This window comes from Plectropomus leopardus, chromosome 2, assembly GCF_008729295.1.
Source record: "Plectropomus leopardus isolate mb chromosome 2, YSFRI_Pleo_2.0, whole genome shotgun sequence".
In the NCBI taxonomy this organism is placed as follows: Eukaryota; Metazoa; Chordata; class Actinopteri; order Perciformes; family Serranidae; genus Plectropomus; species Plectropomus leopardus.
In genome coordinates this window covers 39,477,977-39,496,386 of record NC_056464.1, presented here as the reverse complement: position 1 = coordinate 39,496,386, position 18,410 = coordinate 39,477,977, and the positions used below count along the sequence as shown (strand labels likewise).

Below are 18,410 nucleotides of genomic sequence, written 5' to 3'. Positions count from 1 at the left end.
ATATACGGGCTCCAGCCCCTGCGGGACCCTTGTGAGGACAAGCAGTTACGGACAATAAATGAATGATCATCATCATCAACATTTTCTGCTCTTTATATGTGGTGTCAGGGCTACAGCTACCAAATGCAGAGAGCAGAACAGATGTTGTGATGTATCATGAAGAAGACAATTAACAGACCTTTGTTTAAAAAAAAAAAAAAGAAGAAGAAGCTTTGCAGAAATATAGTCAGCATATTTAATAGACAATATATTCATTGTGTTTAGATTAATTTTAATGTTTTAAATGTTTTAAAATGCATTTGCTTGCAATATACTGCATCTTTTTAACATTTGAAAGAGTGGAAAATATTTTACTGAAAAACTATTAATTTTGATTTGAAAAAATAGATAAATAAATAAATTAATTAAATAAAATAATAATAATAAAAACGTCATGTTTGATCTGAGAACACCTTAACCCTTTAAAACCTGGAGTGACATCACTTTTCTTGTGCTGCTATCAGATGCCTTTCAGAAGAATTTAAACCTTTGGACCCCGAACAAATTCATGTGACTTCTTTAAAAACCTGCCGGAAATAGGCAGTTAGCATCTTGGTCAGAAATATTCCACAAATTGCTAGAAACTAGTAGATTAATTAAATTAGTACAAAATTATTTTTTATAAAAGAAAACATGAAAAAAATAGAGGAAAATGTATATTTAGGTTATAAATATCATAAATATATATTTAAAATGATTTGACAAAATTAAAACTTTTTAACTACTTCTTTTCTGTTAATTTCCTTGTTTATTTATACAAAAAAGTGAAATAAAAACAAACATTTTTGGATTAATAATCATCCTCTTTATCTATAACTGCTCTGTGTCACTGTCACACAGACCTTCAGTGGTAAAATCTTCACTTCATCCATAGAGCTAATGTAAGGAAACATCCTCTCAGTGAAAGTGTGTGTGAAGGTGTGTATGTGTGTGTTAGTATCAGCATCAGAGAACGACAGTTTTCCTCTGTCCCAGTCCAGATTCACTCTGATCCTCTGGAGCTTCTTCTGCACTACGAGGGCAGTGGGTGGATCTGGTGGTGACCCTGCAAAGCATTTACCTTCATAGCACCACATTCTCCATAATCCAGAATGTATGTCTCCCTTCCTCTGGACAGACTCTGCTAACACACCCAGAAACCAGCCTGCTCTGTCTCCAACCTGGACATCCCAGCTGTGAGTCCCCGAGTTAAAGCCCTCAGAGCCCAGGACAGAGCAGTGTTTATCAAATCTCTCTGGATTATCAGGAAGCTGCTGCTCCTCTTCTCCTGCTCTCACACTCAGCAGATGTTTAGACAGGATGTAGTTTGGATGAACGGTGTTTGGGTCCAGGATCAGAGGACTGTAGGAGACCATGTCCTTCATCTTGTTCCAGATGTTGAAGGTGAGGTTGCCCAGGTGTTTGGCCTCGTCTATCAGAGCTCCTGAGAGCAGCTGTGGATCCTCCAGCAGGGGGCGCTGCTGGACTCTGTCCACCGCAGCCTTGTATCTCTGCAGGAAGGAGACGTCTTCGGCTCTCAGCTCGTCCTCTGCGTCTCTGACCGTGTCTGAAAGAGCTGCTATCTCTCTGCTCAGAGCCTCCAGCTCCTCCTTCATCCTCTGACTCTTCTGCTCCTCTTCCTCCCTCAGTGCAGCCATCCTGGCCTCCTCTTCCTCCTCCAGAAACTGGTGAAGCTTCTTAAACTGCTCCTTAATCTGCGTCTCTGTGCGTCGGGCCTGGACCTTCATGTGAGCTGCTGTTTGTTCAGACTTCACTTTAACTCGTTTAAAAACCTTTAACTTCTCCTTTAAGGGCTCCAGAGTCTCCTGAAGTTTCTTCTTGTGTTGTCGTGCAGCTTCATCGACGGGTCTGAATCTGTGGTCGCTGTGTTTTTCTGAATCTCTGCAGACGACACACACCGGCTGCTGATGGTCCAGACAGAAGAGTTTGAGTTTCTGAGAGTGCAGACTGCAGAGAGCCTCTGAAGCTCTCTGATCTCTCTCCTGTAAGAAGGACTCACACAGCTGCTTTAACACCAGGTTACAAGGTGGTTCAGACTTTGAAGATCTTCTCTTACAAACTGGACACTCCTGTGCTGGTTTCTGTGTCCACCAGCTCTTCAGACAGTCTTTACAGAAGCTGTGGCTACATGACAGAAGAACAGGATCTCTGAAGACGTCCTGACAGACCGGACAGCAGAGATCCTCCTCTGATCTGGAAGCCATTTAGTCTCTGAGTGAAGCTGAAAACACAGCAGACAGAAAGTACAGTCAGTCATCAATTGCATTTCCCCCTCCACTAACTTCACTGAAGTTTACTTTCACTTTGAGTCGTGTTTTTGGTCAAACTCACATTCAGTGTGTGGAGAGTCAGCAGGTTGAAGCAGCAGTGTTGGAGTTTCCACCTTTCTCTCCTGTAGAGGAAGCTGTTAGTTTGATCTGAAGGTGAATCTGATGGTCTGTTTTTTAGTCCGTTTGTCTTCAGTTAGGAGGAATAAGGGTTTCCTGGTTTATCTCGGGTGAGACTCAAGAGGGATGGAGTTATGTCAGACTTCTTCTGGTAAATGCTGCTGCGGTGGAGGGGAGGTTCGTTCCAAAGTACTAATTTATTGCTGGATATGTGAGGTGATAGATTTCAGCAGGCTGGATGTTGCTGAATGAAAGCTGAATGTGGTGAAGGAGTTCAAATATAACCAATAGATATCTAGGATCAAGGGAGAGGTGGTAGGTACATTTTGTCATAAAAAACCCAAAACACTATGTTTATTCAGCTGTTTTTTAAAATTTTGCTCTGTGTGAGATATGAAGGCTAAGGTTAAACGTTAAGAACCTGGATGGACATAAGATTTGTCTTAATGCTTCCAGATGCCTTTCACAAGCATTTATACCTCTGGGACCTGAGAAAACAGTTTGATTTCATTTGAAAACATGGCATAAAAGAAGGGATAAATGTTCAGAAAACGACTCTGTCTGTAACTCTTATATCCTCCTCAGCATGTATCCCCTCATTCTGGCATGGCTCATATAGTAGCTTTTCAAGAGAGTCCTCTTTATTCCACTTATGCCGTATCCCAGTAGCCCATTACCATCAGATTGCTCTGGTTCCCCAACACCTGATGGGGACCTTACTAACACGGGAGCTGTCCGAGCTGATATAACTCTTGTATTCATGTATTCAGTTATGCTTGAGGTACGGAGCAGCATTAAGGGCCTTGCTTAAGGGCCCCGACTGGATATTGCCATACCTGACTAGCATGGGCGCATGCACACACACACACACACACACACACACACACACACACACACACACACACACACACACACACACACACACACACACACAAAAATACTGTTTTGAAGTTGCTCATTGCCTTCTTCTTAAAATAAATCAAGTCCATGTGCTCAAGTTTCAAAGGGTTAAAGAGGCCTCTCCTCACAGGAATTACATTACATGTTTTGATCACCGTCCATTCCCATCCCACTAATAACACAGAAGAACACTGAAATTAAAATAAACAAAGATAATCAGCAAGAGAAAAGCAGTTTGAGAGGTACTTTACCATCTTTCTCACTCATCACAGGAGATAACGCTGCTCTCATTTATCCTGCGCTATCTGTCCCTGGGATCTTGAAATTTCAGCCTCTTAATGTGAAGCACTATCCTCAGCCCTCTGAGCCAAAGCATTTATTGAACATCACAGTGTGCGGCCATTAGAAGCAAATGGCTCCACAGATGCTTCCTTTAATGATAATGTGATACCTTATTGATCCCACTATAGGGAAATAGTCTTTCAACTGGCCTTCTTCCAGCAGCAAACCTCTCTCACCGCTGCACACCGATGTTGCTGTTAAAGGAGTAGTTGGACAAATCTGGACGAGCGGTCTCCAAGGAAACTATAAATGACATGACCTCAGTGACAGTGTTTGAGTTTTGCATTGGTGCCAAAGTTTAATGCCACTTTGGTTGAAGTAATTGGGATGGGCACGGCAAATCACACTATAACCCATCATTTCCTATTGAAATTTAAGCTATATTAATATATTTAAGGCATCCATCTCTCAAGTTTGGGGCGAAGAATCAACTTAAAATATATAAGCTGTCTGAAAAAATATACCAATATATCAAAGGTTAGCTAGTTAAGATTACAGCAAATTGCAGATGATTGGGTCAGGTATTAACAGGTCAGAGGAACCACACTAGGCAGGTTTCCATTTATCTTAGAATTTCGCAAATTGAAGTTTTGAATCCACAATTCCTCTGTGAAATCGTGGACTATCACCTCCCAGAAATCCCTCATATGTGGCTGCTTCCACTTATGAGGGGCTCATCTTTCCATTATGGCTGTATAACACGCCTATGTGGCCTTGGATTGGAAATAATGACGGCTAGTGCGGTGGCTGCAATAGAAATAAAGCTGCTAATGTTTTGAACATTCATCATTATGGTTTCTGGCATGTTATCACCAGAGAAGTCACAGACCATCACTCAGTGGAAACACAGTCATCTCAAAATTGTGTTTTTTCGACATTTTGAAAACATTACTTTGGTTTTTCTCCAAATCTGTAATGAAAACCCAACTGTGCTGCTCAGCTGCGGTTCAGCTAGAAAAAGAGTCTCAACATTTTTTTCACCGTGATGTGCGTGGTTTTCAGCAAAAAAAGACAGTGAACATGGAGTTTTAATGGTCATACTGACTTTTTATCACCTTTAATTACAGTTACAGTTTGTCTTTACATGTCACAGACATGAGGAAATACATATCTGCTTTACTCAACCTTCCCTGTCTTCGTTTCAGAATAAAATTTCCCTGACAACATATCTGTTGAAACAGGCCCATCAGTTAATGACAGAAGGGATTTTATTGTGAAATTTTTGCAGGGCTGTGTTGTTGACAATACGGTGGCATGCAGTGCTTCATAAATGAGTGAAGTGTGTGCTTTTAGTTGTGGAAATACAGTGGTTATAATAGCAGGCAGCTCTGCAGCAGCATCGCAGCAACAACGCTATCAGTGTGATCACCACAAGCTCGCCAGGCGCAGCAGTTCAGCGAGGTTGCCGTCACACACTGCACACTCATTCAGTGTGGTCCGGGTGTTAGATCGCAGTTCTGACAGCTCAGAGGCTGGAAATGTGCTGATGTACGCAGTGATAAAGAGCGTCTGTGTGCTCCCTCAGCAGCCTCAGTCATTCATTTAGAGGATGTCGGGTAAATGAGGCTGAATACGTAATGAGAATCTCTCTGTCTCTCATGGCAGTAATTTGTAAACACAGAAATAATTGTCATATCGCTTGATGACACAGATAACACACACACAAGCAAACTCACAACAGCTCATTTAGCATCTGATTGCTGCTGCCGGCACTGGCTCGTGTGTGTGTGTGTGTGTGTGTGTGTGTGTGTGTGTGTGTGTGTGTGTGTGTGTGTGTGTGTGTGTGTGTGTGTGTGTGTGTGTGTGTGTGTGTGTGTGATGACATGATCGGTTTCCAGTCAAAAACACTGCAGAATTCAGTCATTTCTCTTCAGCTCTGGCTGCCTGTGGTTCATGTTTTACCTGCAGTCTGAGATATTTCAGCCCCACCGTGTGATGTATTCAGAGATAAAAGTCAAAAAGGGAGCGCAGAGATGGATGAAGATGTAAAAAGAAATAAGGAGCAGTGTAGAGGAGAGGGGGAGGTTATGTGAAGTGCTCATCCGTGTCACGGTGTCCTTCAGAGGGTCCTCCAATCCCCACATCACATGTTTTATTCAAAGTGCTGAGTCAGCCAGCCAATAGTCAAACACCACCATCACTGAGGTCCAAAGGTCAATGAAGTGAAGTAGCATGCATTTCAATGTCCGACTGCGCTTTATCATGGAGGAAGAGTAGAAGAGAGATAAGAGTACAAAAACTTGTCGGCAAGTTGGCAAATGTTAAAACAAGTACAACTGTGTTGTGAAATGTACATAACTTTACTATAATGCAACCTTTAAAATCAGGAAAAAAACAATGTATTCCATATCATGATATATCAATTTCCAATATCTAAGACAATATATAGTCTCACTGTACTCAAAGACACTTCACAAAAGTAAAAAAAAAAAAGAAGTTTATATGACTTCAGAACAAGCTAGTTGAATGTGTTGGTGTGAGGCCAGGGCGCTGATCTGATGATCTGATGATCTGATGATCTGATGATCTGATGATCTGATGATCTGATGGAAGTAAAAAGGACAGTCAGAGCTTTTTTGGACGAACTCCACTAAAGGCTCAAACTGTCTAATGTGAGAATATGGACGTTTTCTCCTTTGCAGCTCTGTGGTTTCGTTTCTAAATGCGGCCTCCTTGCTTTCTCATTTATTTATGTAGGCGTTTACATATGCTAAATACTCCCTTGATGTGGTATTTTTTAATTAAATGCGTGTACATTATGCTGAATACTGAACAAGTGCTTGCAGTGCTTGCAGCTTTATGCATGTGAATCACATGATAAACTCTGTTATATTATGAAATCTGAGCTCCTTTTGAGCTAAATTAAAGTATCCTGCTGCTTACTGAGGAATTCAAATGCAAAACATCAGAAAACACTCAGCTGACAGCAGATTTTTACAGACGGCAATCAGAAAATTACCTCATATTTCTCCTGAGCACGGATCAGCTCACGCAAAGTATGTACTACTGTAAACAGCAGCATTTGCACGCAATATGTTTCCCTGTTGGGAGACGCGGAGCTTTATAGAGTGAACCTAATGTCCTCGCTGCTGGACGTGACCTCAGTGTGTCCTTTGAGTGTCTCAGGAGGAGAGACAGTACAACCCTCGAGGTGCACTCTGATATTTCTAACATATGTGACTTTTTATCTTATCTTGAGTGGAGTCATTTTAAGTCGCCTGCTTGATTATTGTGATGTAATTTCGTATATTATGTTTTTATGATGGTGTCAACCTGTCTTTTTTTTGGGTCTGTCTGTCTGTCTGTGCGTAGCCACGTCCTTGTAAACATGATAACTCAAACACCAGAAACATACTCACACCATTCCTCTGTGGAGTTTGTGAATCTAATTAGATTTTTTTAACACCTTGCTGCATAAATTTAAATATTAATAAGCAAAAAAAGTATTCCTTTTAATCAGAATCAGAAATACTTTAATGATCCCAAAGGCAAACTGTGGTTCATTACAGTCACACTGATGCCAGCGTAGAGAATTACTGTAGGTAGAAATAATTACAAGCACAAGTTTATTAAAATTAAGGAAGAGTTACTGATGCTTCCTGATCCGCTCTGCTCTCATTCTCCGCCGGTGTCCCCGCCGGTGTCCCCGCCGGTGTCCCCGCCGGTGTCCCCGCCGGTGTCCCCGCGAGTCTCTGCTTTGCTCTCATTCTGATATCTGATGTTTGATTCCTTCCAACAACAAGCAGAACAACATGTGAATCTGCAGAGATCACAGCAGAGCCGTGACTTAGGGACGGTTCTGTAGCTGCTGCTTCCTGACAGTTTGGGGAACGTTCCTCTGTAGATCCACTAGAACTCAAACACAATATTATTTTCTGCATTATTTTTGTAGAAATCAAGTTGACATAAGAAGATAAGAGGGGAAAAAAATATTAAAATGAAACTGATTTTGCTCTTAAAAATGACTTTCTTTTAAAAAAAATGCGATTTTCCAGCTTTTTGTCGTTTTTTTTTTCATTAAAATGAACAAATTAAATTCATCTGTACTCACCACATCTCAGCCTTTCAGACCCTCAGGTAACAAAAAACAAACAAAATTATCGGTTATTGGTATCTTATTTGCCACGAGAAGCTGAAAATGATCTGTTTATCAGTATCGGCTGAAATAATCATTATCGTGCATCAGTGATTAAAATATAAATATGAAATACAAATAGAGTAATAGTACAGTAATAGTAAACAGTTAGCACAAAAATGTAAAAAATTTAATATTTAAAACGGTATGTATAATATGTTGAGTATGTTAGTGTGTAAAAATATAAATGTAAAGAAATAAAGTGATACATAATTAACCCTAATATATATTTATATTTAATTTATTTTAATGTGCTGAGTGTGTAAAGTGTAAAATTTAAAACCTTATGCGTTATGTGACAATGCAACGTCTGAAACTAGTATGTAAGTTGAAATTTTATAAAGTTAAATATGTGTACAATGCTACAGTGAAGAACAGAGATAAACACAAGCAAGAATAAGTATAAGAATATATACCACGTGTGTCACATGTTAAATAGATCCTACATAAACTATGTTTTCTTACTTGTACATCTTTTAATAGGACATGTCGCCGTGTGTGATCTGAACACCTGACACTGATGATAAAAACATCTTTTCACATTTTCTCCGTCTTTTTGTCTTCTGTCCGACACATTTCAGTGCTGCTCTTTATTTTTCTTTTTGACCAGCGATCCATCATTTCATCCCGGCTGTTTTTTTTTTTTAAGCCCTTTCTCCTGTTTCATCAGTTGTTGAGTCTTTCCTCATCGCAGCTCCATCTCTCTCTGACTCTCCCCTGAGGCAGGTGATTACACTTTGGCTTTCTTCTGATGGCCTCTCACTGTAGTAATGCTCAGGGATACTCTGTGTGTGTGTGTGTGTGTGTGTGTGTGTGTGTGTGTGTGTGTGTGTGTGTATATGTGCGCGCGCACACATGTGCGTGCGTGCGTGCGTGTGTGCGTGTGTGTGGAGCCATTTTTACTCACTCTTTCTTATCAGTTTGAATTCAGACGAACCGTCTTGGAAAGGAAATGTTGGCATTGTACGTTTCGGCAAACCACAAATATGTTTCACATACGTGTTTCCTATGTTTAATATCAATAAATGAATGGATGTTTGAAAGAATCTTTATTCTGAACATGTAAAAACAAAACAAAACAGTGAAACATCGCTGCATTTCAGCCAGGATAGTGGCGTGAAAAGTGGTTGTCTTTTACTGAGACATCGCCGCTTTTCTACCAAAGATTGTGCACCAGGACGGGGTATTTTTAGCCAAAACATGATCTGTTAGTAGAGGTTTTTTTTTTGCCTGAACCTAAACACATGTTTACCACAGCGCTGTTGAAAAATTAAAAATATATTTTATATATATATATGTATATTGCTATAAAACAACATGCAAGTGTAACCAGTGTTTGGTGTTTGTAGAAACGTACATTGGCAGCATTTTTTGTTGTGGTTGGGTTGGTGTAACGACCGATAGAACGGATTAGCTTTTTTGTCATTGCACATTGTACAACGAAATTTGCATGTGCAGTGCCCAGAAAAAAAAATGCTAAAATATTTCAACACACATCTTAAAAAAGCTATGAATCTCACAACACTGGGTCATGTGCACATTCATAAACCACATTCACAGTAAACATTAATAATTAAACTTTAAAGGGTTATTGGGAGGTGAACATGGATTATCAACATGACTGCACTTTTGTCCCGTAGCAGCATTAAAAGGTAACGTAGTTATGGATACAGGACGGCTGAATATTAGAAGGATACTGAGGTTGCAGGGCAGCAGGAGGACAACGCTTGTTGACTTCAGTGATGGCTCTGCTGTAGCTGATTTTAAACCTGGAAGTGCGAGTGTTTGGTGTTTTGTAGCGTCTTCCAGACGGCAGCGCAGAGGAGAGACGGTGACAGGTGTTTTGACTTGTGCGATGCTGCTGGCTCTGCGAAGGGCGTCCACATCCAGAGTCCTCGTTCTGATACAAACGTTATGCAGAGAGAGAAGAATTATGCAATGTCGTTTATAAAGCACTTCCAACGCGAATGTTAAATTTCAAGCTAGAGGCTGATGCTGTTGTGTTGTCACGCCTCCTTTGATTCTGCAATGCCGACATGATGTCTAAAATCACACACTGGTTGGTTCTGTAAAAAAATGCAAAGGCGGCGTGAAGAAGAGACTTTATAGAAGCCCGACACACAATCTGTGAAAGAAGGACTTCTCTTTCTCTCTCTCTCGCTCTCTCAGGGTGAATGAGCTGTCCTCTGCTCTTAGTGCCGAATTCAATCCTCCAACTTTTATTTCCCAAAGTGGTCTTTGTTTAACGATATTGGCCCTGCTTTTTTTTCTTTTTTTTATCCCCTTTCGTTTTTTAGCCGACCAAATTTCATTAGAGTTGTTGCCAACAAAAGAGTGTGTGAATTGGGATTGACCTCGTGCTCTCCTGTCTTTGTCTGGCAGAGAGATTATGAAGCCATTTCATATTTCAATTTCACCCATCAAATCCCTGCTCTCAGCTGGATGAAGCTGTCTGCCTCGCTCTCTCTCTCTCTCTCTCTCTCTCTCTTTCTCTCTCTCTCACTCTCACACACACACTCACACACACACACACACATATATACTATATACTTTACTGTACTATACTCTTTACACTGTACTATATATACATACTGTACCACACACACTGCATGGAGCTGCACTGTCCTGACATAAAATATTTAAGCAAACTGGCATCCTAAAATAAAGTGCATGGCAGGACAGTTGTATTGGATTGCACTAAAGAGATCATTTATTGTTACATTTTCTGGCATTTTATTTTGATATTATTCTTATTCTCGAAACAATAACCAGATGGGAATGCCTGTTTTTTTTTTTTTTAATGCAATGACACAACAAACTTTAGCATTTCATCACATTGTTTTTGGCAAATATGTTTCCATTAAAATAATACTGCTCTGTGATTTGACTCCTCGCCCACAGTGGACTTATTCCAGCAGACATTTTAAAGGGACGCATATATCAGTGGAAAGAAAAGTCTCTGCCGGTTGATTAATCTTTATGGCCTGGCACATTATATTTTTGTCATTTAAGCTAATTTGATCCTTAAATTAGCTCTCGAACTACAGATTTAAACCCTGCTTTTTTTCTTTCTTTTTTTTTTAAATTTTCCCTGCATTTGCACATAAATGGAAAAACAAAATCGAACTGGAGCACTTCTGTGATTACATGACAACACGTCTGCAGTGGATCAATGAAGCTTGGAGACGCTCTTCTGTTGTTCGCGGCTCAGTGTGTTCTCAATGCATGAAAAGTACAAGAAGACTTTTTGGCTCCGATCCCGTCGTGCAACAATTATTCACCAACTTATGAGGTTTCTGCTTTCACTGACGTCTGATCTGAAATAAATCCTCTCTGCCCCCCTCGCCTGCCAGCAGTGCTCAAAGACAGTCATTGATTAGTTAATGCTCCTGTACCTTTTAGCCGGCCTCAGTTTTAGCAGAAACAGTGATTTATTTATTCGCCCTTCTGGTGTTCTTTCCCATGATTTATAAATATTAATCATTTACACTCTTACTGTTCCAGGATTGATTTTTAAACATGATATTCAGTCTTTGAAACCTGGATCATCAGTTTTTGTGTGCTGCGATCAGACACCTTTCAGAAGCATTTAAACCTTTGAAACGTGAGCAGAATGGTTTGATTTCCATCAAAAATATGGGAATAAATGCATTAAGCAACAAAAATGTGTAAAAGGTGGCAAAAAATGACCTGAAAAATATCTCTGTGAGTGATGCTCTGAGAGAGAGAAAATAATTGGAAAATTAACCAAAAAAGAAAACGGGATGATTATCAAATTCATACAATTAAAACTGTATTATACAAAATATATATTTTTATTTATTAATATTATCGCATATTAACACAACTTTTTTTAAAGTCATTTTCTTGAAGGCCTAACTTTTTATTAAGTTAACAAACATGAATATAACCATAATTAGAACCATAAAACATCAAACAGGAGTTTAACACTACAACAGCTACAAAAAACACTAATTTTATTTGTTGATACGTTAGGATCTCCTTAAGCTGTGCACGAAAGCACATTTCAAAATAAACATATCAGTCCACAAATACTAATGCATTTAAAAATATGCATTAAACATGACTGTCAACACATAGTAACACTTTTAAAAGAAAACATTTGACATTAGTATCAACACAGACAACAATCACTAGACCTGTATTTGAGAACTTTATTGGGGTCTCACTCTCCTGCGGGTCCCCGGGATTCACTACACTGAAAACCAATCAACATTAATTATCTGTCGTCCGTGTTACCGTACCTAAGGCAGAAAGACATAAACCCTTTAAAACCTGAGCAAATTGGCTTGATTTCTCAAAAGAAACAGAAAAAAGGCAATGAGTAACTGAATAAGAATTGACCAAAAAATTTGCAATAAATATTGTTCAAAATATAAAGGAAAATTACCCACAAAAGGCACAAAAAAAGAAAGAAAAGTAAAAGAATAAAATCAGGAAATTACTTGAAAAAAAAAGCGATAAATAAATAAATAAATACAGATGAATAAATAAAGAAGTATAAATGAATAAATAGATAGATAAATAATATATTTTTTAGGTCATTTTCTTTTCACCTTTTCTTTTTTTTTCTAAGCAATTTCTGAGACATTTAATGCCATGTTGGCGAATGCTTTTGTCCAGTGTTTTTGACAGGAATCAAACCAATGTGCTTATGTTTGAAAGGTTTACATGCTTGTTAAAGGTGTTTGAACACAGCACAAGAAAACTGGTGTCAATCCAAATTTCTTAATTTTAAAACTTTATACTTCTTTATTTATCACAAGTCATGTTGTCATCGTAGTATTCAACAAAGTTTCTGCATTTCACAAGTTTTCCTGATGTCACAAGTCCCTAATAGCTGTAGTGTGTCACTGGTAAAGGGGGACGTGCAGGTCTGAAAGTGCAGGTTTGCTGTGAGTCAATATATTGTGGTGGTGACGTGCGTGTCAAACAGGACAGGCCTCAGTGATGAGGGTTTATAGGTTACACAGCCTTATGTCCCCTAACCTACTTTAACACACAACCCGCTAACCTTCAGCCTGTGATGCAGCTGCAGTTATATTTAATTAACACTCTAATCCCAACAATGTGTACAGAATTTATTCCACACTGCAGTTTTGCAATTTTCAAACTGCCTCTACAAGTCCAACCCTAACCACTGATCTCCGTCCCTGTCGTAATCCTTATCCAAACCCCTCACCATGACCCTGAACTAATTTAACCTCGACTTAATCCCAACTCCTTCTCAGTTATTAGGAGTCAGGGTTTATAGTCTGTTTGGTCCGATAATCAACTGAAAATATATTAGATTTCTGGTCGAGCTGTAAAGGAGCATTAAGTAATTTAATACCTCTTTTGTCCACCAGTGGAAATGACATCAAGTAGTCTTAAAGGCTTAAAGGTCTTTAGTTGGAGCACACAGCCAGTTGTGGTGTTGATGGAAGCAGGTCAAGGAAATTAAGGGATATTTGGGATTTTTGAAGTGTGGCTGTATGAGGTATTTATTCATTATCGGTGTATTACCTCGGATTAAACATTTTGTTTAACCTTTAACCTTCTGACACCTGGATCGACATCAGTTTTCTGAGTTTTCAACCTTTGAAACAAATGGGTTTATTGTAACTTAGGTTTCAAAGGGTTAATGTAGAAGTTGATTGGACCAGTGTACCAAATTTTACACACTGGACTCAGCTCCAGACTGGAGCATAATGACACCATGTTCTAACATCATTATTATCATGTTGCATTGTCTAACATCAGCGCTTTCTGTCGGCATTAAATACATGAAACATGCACCTCTGTCATGTCATGGTAAAAAAACTAAACTAAAATAACACGTAAATATCAGCTGTGCGCTCGAGGTCAGACTTGATCAACGGTTCTTCTTTGCGGTGCTTTCAAAGCGAGCAACAGGTAGATTATAACTAGAGACAGGCCGTCAGGCAAAAGTTTAGCTCGAAATGACGCACTGTGTCACCTGCAGCAAGTTAGCACATCTTTTGTCTGCTTCGAATCGAATTTTGCCTCATACAAAAAAAAACCAAACTATTCCTTCAATGTCGTGGAGCAGCTCTGTCCTCCTCTCACTGCCCTTCAGAAACATGACGAGGTGTCGCCATAAAACCTTGAAGAAGTTGTCTGAAGGCGGGAAAACAACAACACAATCACGAGTGGCCCTTACACGAGGCGAGTTTGTCACAGCTCGCTGACTGATGGTAAGAGGCTGCGCTCGTGCTCAGCGTCTGAGTGAATGAATACCAGTTGGTGCTGAAAAGATGCTTGCATGCTCAGCGAAATTCAAAAGCGGCGAGCTCTGCATGACATGGATCAAACTATAATAAATATGAAAACAAAGAGAGAAGAACTGGTCTGAACCACACAGTCTGCCGCGATGATTTATAAACAAATTATTCCTTTCAAAGGGGAGGAATATTTTAAAGGCATCTTTAGTGTTCCTTTGTCACACTGTCTTGTAGAAAATTGCTGGTTGTGGAGGGATTTTGAGTCACACATGAAGCTCCTTTTCCCTAAAATCTAGTTTTTTCTTCTTTTTTAGTCCTGTTTTTGTAACTCTTGAACGGCTGCAAAGATCATCCCACATTCTGCTGATAAATGGACCTTTGCTGCTTTCCCATCAGGATTTTTTAATCCTCTTCAGGGTTCGTAGGGTCTTAAAGTCGTGGAATTTGCACATTGGTAAATGTTTCAACATTTTGTGAAACTAAATATACCCTGAAAGATTTTTTTTAAAAGTAATGGAATATGGTTCTCAAACCTGTACGTTAACACATCATGTGTTAAAGGACTGTCATTAATTTGACAATCATAAGAAAATTTCTGTTTTTCTATCAAAAAAATTAAAGAAAAAAAAGAAAAAAAAACCGCAATTTTTTAAAATGAAAACATGAGTTCCAAACCAATTCTTTAAGAAAAAGAAAAAATCACGGTTTAAAAAAAAAAAAGAAAACGTGAGTTCTCAATTTTTTTTAAGGCAAATAAAAAAATCAATACTTTTTTAAAGGAAACGAGTTCTAAACCCAACATTTTTAAAGAAAAAAACCTATAATGTTAAATTTTGTATTTAAAAATTGCCGAAAATGTAAATGTCAATTAAATAACCCCCCTCCCCACCCCCCGACAAAAAAAGAACCAATAAGGAGTACTGATGGAAAAAGATTTGACTCAGAGTGATGGAAAGGTCACAGAAATGTTTTGGTAAAATATGTATGAACGCTGCTTCTTAAACACCATCCAGTCAGTCAGCCTCACTGTTAGTACAGTCGAATGTCACTGTGGTGGAAAATGTCACCAAATGTACAGTGGGAGGTTTCTGCTGGCCGCTGCGGGCTCGGTCCAGCTCTGCACAAACAGGCCGTTAGCAGGAATGCTGTCACCCCTGGGCGAGGCTCGGCATTTTGTGGGAGGCTGTTTTGGCTGGCTGTCTGTTGCTATTGAGAGGATTAACGTTTGGGCCATTTTGCCCCGTGGAGGCTGCTGTAAAGGGGGGAGGGGCAGGGGCAGTCATCGTTGTTTGTCGATTGTGGTTGTTTATTTCTGTCACTGGTTTGGCAACACTACACGTTCCAGTGGACTTGTCTGTATTTAGTGGAACAGTTTTGTGAGTTCATACTTTGATAGCTGATGAGCTCCTCTAATCAGTACAACAAAGGAAACAGGCTGAACTTTGTACTTTGGTTTTTTATCACTTATATATTTTTGACCATCTGTGCTGCAGGAGTAACCGTATGTGGAAACAGAAGAGTGTAGGCAGGTGTCCAGATTTACAGATTTGTGTTTTTTTACCCAAAATGTTGATAAAACACAAACACAAGATGACTGCGTTTGATATGGACTTCAATACATAAAAGTAGTAATGCGATCAAATGTGATTAACTGTTCAAATTCTGTGATTAAAATATATCTGTGTTAGCCCAAAATATTATACTTTAAATTCATTCCCTTGTTTTGGAGTTAAACATTATATTTTTGTAGTTTGTTCCGCCTCATGCGTAAAAGCTTTTTTGCGATTTAAGTTTTTTCGAAATCAACGTGTTTCCATCAGGCGTATTGCCAATTTCAATTTGTACATTTTGCGGGTTAATGGAAACCTGCCTAGTGCTGGGTGATTGACCCTTTGCTAAGTCCCACCCATCAAACGCAGACTGGCCAATCATAGCGAAGCATCAGCCAGATCGGCTTTGCTCCGTTGACTTATGCAGTGATTTTCTTCATTTTCAGACTCCAATAAAAGCTATTGATTATGGATTTCAAACTGAACATTTTCCAAAGAGCTGAATGTGGAGTGAAAAACTGCTGTTCAGGAGCTGCCGGCGTCAAATGAGCAGCTTGTTTTTATTTTGTCCGTGTCCTCCTGCCCCCTGACGTGGTGTCCAATTATCGCTTCACATCAGCAGCTGTGACTTTAGACCTCCCTCTCTCTCTTTGGCTGCTTCCTTTGTGTTTTTACAGCTTCATTTATTTTATTTTCTGTTCCTCTTCATCTCTGTGTTGTTCTGTGTATCTCCATCTGCCTCCATATCAGTGACCTTTGGGTCTAATGTTCATTTATATTCCCTCTCTCCTCCCCCAGCGATATGACATATAGAGCCCTGTATTCTGATCTCTGAGACGCTCCGTTAGCTCGATCACTTCAACCAAAACACACACGTCTCCGAGCCTCCTCTCTCCACCAATCAGCCCCTCTCTCCTTTAATCCCTCTCTCCATCTCTCTGTCTGCTCCGCCCTCTCCGCCCTCGCTCAGCTGAAGTTTGGCGGCTGAGATCAGCTGTTATTCTGCATCCTGAATGACGAGCGAAGGAGTGCTCTCAGAGAGGAGATAAAAGCGAGCTTGACCTTGTCCGAGAGAGGCGGAGGATAAAACCCTCTGCTTAAGCTGCAGCGGGTGCTTCACAAAAAACTTTGTGCATTTCTTGCTTCCCTCTTTTCCACTTTGTAAAGTTAAATATTGTCATTTTTATCCATTTAACTCTGATTTAATATTACACACACTCGTGTCGCTCTGCGCACAAAATGCGCTTTTCAGAATCAGGATATAAAAAATGTTACACATTAATATGATTTTATTTTTAGCCAACATCAGTCCTAATCATAAATATCAAATATTCATTACTTTTCACAATTTCAGCCTTTTAAATGCCAGGTTTTTGTCATGATGCCACTATGCTTTCAGATTACAACACACAAACAATGAATTATTTTCAGTATATACATGCTAAGTAGATTTTTTATTATTAATTAAGTATTATTATCGCAGTCTGGGATATGTCAGTTATTAGCAGCTAAAGTGATTGTGAAAGTGTACCTAACAGAAGTATTCACTGATTAAACAAAAACACACAATCTTGTCAAAATGTATGCCGTATGCATGAACACAGACAAAATGATTTTAATAAATGAAGAATGAAAAGCACGTAAAATGGGCTAAACAGTCCCTAAGTGTTAACTCTTTTTAGTGTCTAATCTGAAGCTAATGTCCGTCCCTTCCTGCCATATGCTGTCCCCTCTTTGTGTCTTATTTGTTGAGTCAATCCTGTCTTTTGTCCGACGCCCCTCCACTCCTCAGATTTTCTCTCTTTAATTTCCCCCTCTCCTCATGACACATCATTCCTGATATATCCTCCCTCCGTCTCCCAGTCCCCTCCATCGCTCACTCTCCCGACCCGATGGCGTCTAATTCCCCGGCGATATTGTCACTGTATATCAAGTTTCATGGGCTTAGTGCTCGGGCCCGCACACGAGTTTTATCCCTCCCCTCCTTCCTCCCTGAACTTCTCCATCATTTCATCACCCGATCCCTCTGTCCACTCCTTTTCCCCTCCTCTCCCAGAACATCTAAATCCCTGGTAATTCGTCCGAGTTTTTAAGCCTTAACATCCATCAGCTCTCTGAAAAGCTGCCGTCTTTTCTCTCTTCAGTCCAGTTCCTCCCTCACTTCCTTGTAGCTCGGCTTCTTCTATTGTAAACTACCGAGAATTATCAGCTCAGCGTTTGCCCTTTTCTCTTTTTCACACTCACTCCCTCAATCTCTTTGTTGCCTGATTTTATGCCTCCGAGCCAGCGATAGGCGAGGCTGGAGGCATCATGTTTTCGGGTGGTCAGTCTCATTCTCTTGAACACAATATGTCAGGAATGACTTGAGGGAATTTCTTCAGCTTTGGCACAAATATCCACTTGGACTCAACAGTGAACTGATAATATTTTGGTGGTCAAAGCTTAAAGGTCACAGTGACCTTGCATCCATCTCATTGTCATGACGCAATATCTGAAGATATCCTTGAGGGAATTTCTTCAAATTTAGCACAAACTTCCACTTGGACTCAAGGAAGAGCTGATAAGATTTTGATTTGACTGTGATCAAAAGTCACAGTGAGCTTGCGTTTGACTCATTCTCGTGAACGGGATATTCCAACAGCGCCTTCAGAGAATTTTTCCAAATTTGGCACAAACCTTCACTAGGACTGTGTCAAGACTCACTGACTCATTTCTCAGGTTCAGAAACATGTCCACCTTCTCAAGTCTCCTTCTCTCCTGTGTCTCGATTCTGCATTTCTGTTCTAGCCTTTTGTTGATGTGTTTATAACCC

The 18,410-nt window shown here is 39.8% G+C and overlaps 1 protein-coding gene across 1 annotated transcript; it reads right to left on the bottom strand.

Moving 5' to 3' along the window:
* Positions 1-845: 845 nt before the first annotated feature.
* Positions 846-2,475, bottom strand: LOC121960875 (nuclear factor 7, brain-like). The gene is made up of 2 exons (XM_042510764.1): positions 2,371-2,475; positions 846-2,260 (listed from the first exon to the last, which is right to left on the bottom strand). The coding sequence occupies exon 2, from the start codon at positions 2,241-2,243 to the stop codon at positions 846-848; it is 1,398 nt and encodes a 465-aa protein (XP_042366698.1). The 5' UTR covers positions 2,244-2,260; positions 2,371-2,475.
* Between the last annotated feature and the right edge of the window lie 15,935 nt (positions 2,476-18,410).